Source organism: Cyprinodon variegatus, unplaced genomic scaffold (genome assembly GCF_000732505.1).
Source record: "Cyprinodon variegatus isolate N-32 unplaced genomic scaffold, C_variegatus-1.0 Scaffold3308, whole genome shotgun sequence".
Lineage (NCBI taxonomy): Eukaryota > Metazoa > Chordata > Actinopteri > Cyprinodontiformes > Cyprinodontidae > Cyprinodon > Cyprinodon variegatus.
In genome coordinates, this window is record NW_015153761.1 from 1,615 (window position 1) to 3,671 (window position 2,057).

The 2,057-nt window shown below is 41.3% G+C and overlaps 1 protein-coding gene across 2 annotated transcripts in view; it reads left to right on the forward strand.

Moving 5' to 3' along the window:
• Positions 1-34: 34 nt before the first annotated feature.
• LOC107081186 (coilin-like) overlaps positions 35-2,057 on the forward strand; it is a 6,003-nt gene continuing 3,980 nt past the window's right edge. The window contains exons 1-2 of one of the 2 annotated variants that reach the window (XM_015369386.1): positions 35-197; positions 278-347. In XM_015369386.1, coding sequence (XP_015224872.1) covers positions 81-197; positions 278-347 — 187 coding nt within the window. In that variant the 5' untranslated portion in view covers positions 35-80. The remainder of the gene's footprint in view (positions 198-277; positions 348-2,057) is intronic. The other variant, XM_015369385.1, reaches the window with a different exon arrangement.

The following is a 2,057-nucleotide window of genomic DNA, read 5'->3' on the forward strand; positions in this document are numbered from 1 at the left end:
TGGTTTTCCTTAGATAGAAAACTTTGACTGGATGATCTGGTTAACTGTAAAGTGCCTTAAAGGAATAGTACACCCAAAACATGATTAGCCTTCATTTTCTACTCACCCCCATGCTGTTCTTGTTAATTATTTCTCTCCTTCCTGAACAGCTGCTGGAGCTAACGGAGAACTACACCCCAGAAGTATCAGAGTATAAGGTGGGTAGAGTCCTCTTTGAAGGACTTATTCCACATATTTGCTGCAGCCTAACAGTCCAACATGTTTCTTTGTACATCAGGAGGGAAAGATTGTGAACTTTGACCCGACGTCCAAACAGATTGAGCTTGAGCTGCTGAATGCATCACCAGGTAGGAGCCAATTCTGCACAGTAAACGGAAAACAAGTTAAACGGAAGTAATAAAACCCGATTCATTTGGTGGGAAGTAGAGTTTTTATTCCAGAAAACACGTTCTGGTCATGAGGGAAACCCCTGATCCTCATTACTGCACCTGTTGTCCTCTCCATGCTGGACGCCTGCTTCGTCTGCTCTGTTGGTTCTTGCAGCTGATCAGTTTCTTAGACTCGGTTTAATCATCGAGGTGGATTCTTATCAATCATGATTCCAGCAATTTATATGTTATCTCTTTGTAGAGGTGCATTCAGGAGCGCTGTGATGCTAAGCCATGCAGCAGGCAGGATCATCGCAGTGATGAGGAAGATCAGAACTGTTCTGTCGGTTCGCGTTTCTTCAACCAATCAGGGGCTGGATGTGGCTCTGAGGGAGGCTGAAGGAGCGCAGATAGAGACCAAACTTTTTACAATCCAACTGGAAGATAGAAAAGTAACATTGATGTAGGATGAAGTGAGGAACGCTCTAACCCTTAGGACTGTTAAACTATTCATCATTCATCCTCCTCCCTCGATTGTGGCGGAGACTTTAAACTTTATAATAATAATAATAATTGAACTTTATTGATCTCACATTGGAGAAATTCACTCTGCATTTAACCCGTCCCCTTGGGGAGCAGTGGGCTGCCATTGTGCGGCGTCTGAGGAGCAGTGTGGGGTTAAGGGTCTTGCTCAGGGACCCAGAATGGAGGCTGTTGCGCACTGCTCTAACCACTAGGCTAACACTCACCTTAATGTGTTCTACATTTTATTAATAGTGTAATTTCTATGTATAATCATGTATGACATAAACACAAACTTAAGTTTTAATTCCTGCTCTGATTTCAGGCCTTTTCACATAAACAAACACTTAGATGTTTGATGTTCTCTGTTCACTTTATCTTCTGTGTTTCTCCCATTAAAGTTCTGTTAAATGGAGGAAAAAAGAAAGAACCTGAGATCCGTAGACTTCTAATAAAACCTTCACGCCATCCTAACCATGGTAGATGACAAACCTGAACCTGAGGACGGTGGATTTACTGACTTCATCAGATTCTCTTTGGGACAAGCTTTATTCTCGCTCTGACTTCCAACAATCTTCCAAAATTTATCATAGAAATACCTTAGTTGTGCTCCTCATTACCCCCAATGTTCTTGGTCAATGATGACATGCCGGGTTAGTGCCAGTGTTGAACAGCAGGGGGCTCCAGAGAGACAGAGTGCCTGTGTTTATTTCTCACTAAATGTTGTGAGGACTTCAGTATTTAAATATGTTGGCCTCACCTGTAAAAGTTCCAGAAATTATTTAGATATCTCCTGGAAGTGGGGGAAGGTCTGGAATCTATAAAGGAATTCAGACCAACATCACAAAGGATTAACTTCACTAAAGGATTAGGATCCATAAAGGATTAGGATCCATAAAGGATTAGGATCCATCAAGGATTAGGATCCATCAAGGATTAGGATCCATCAAGGATTAGGATCCATAAAGGATAAGGATCCATAAAGGATTAGGATCCATAAAGGATTAGGATCCATGAAGGATAAGGATCCATAAAGGATTAGGATCCATAAAGGTTTAGGATCCATAAGGTTTAGGATCCATAAAGGATTAGGATCCATAAAGGATAAGGATCCATAAAAGTTTAGGATCCATAAAGGATAAGGATCCATAAAGGATAAGGATCCAT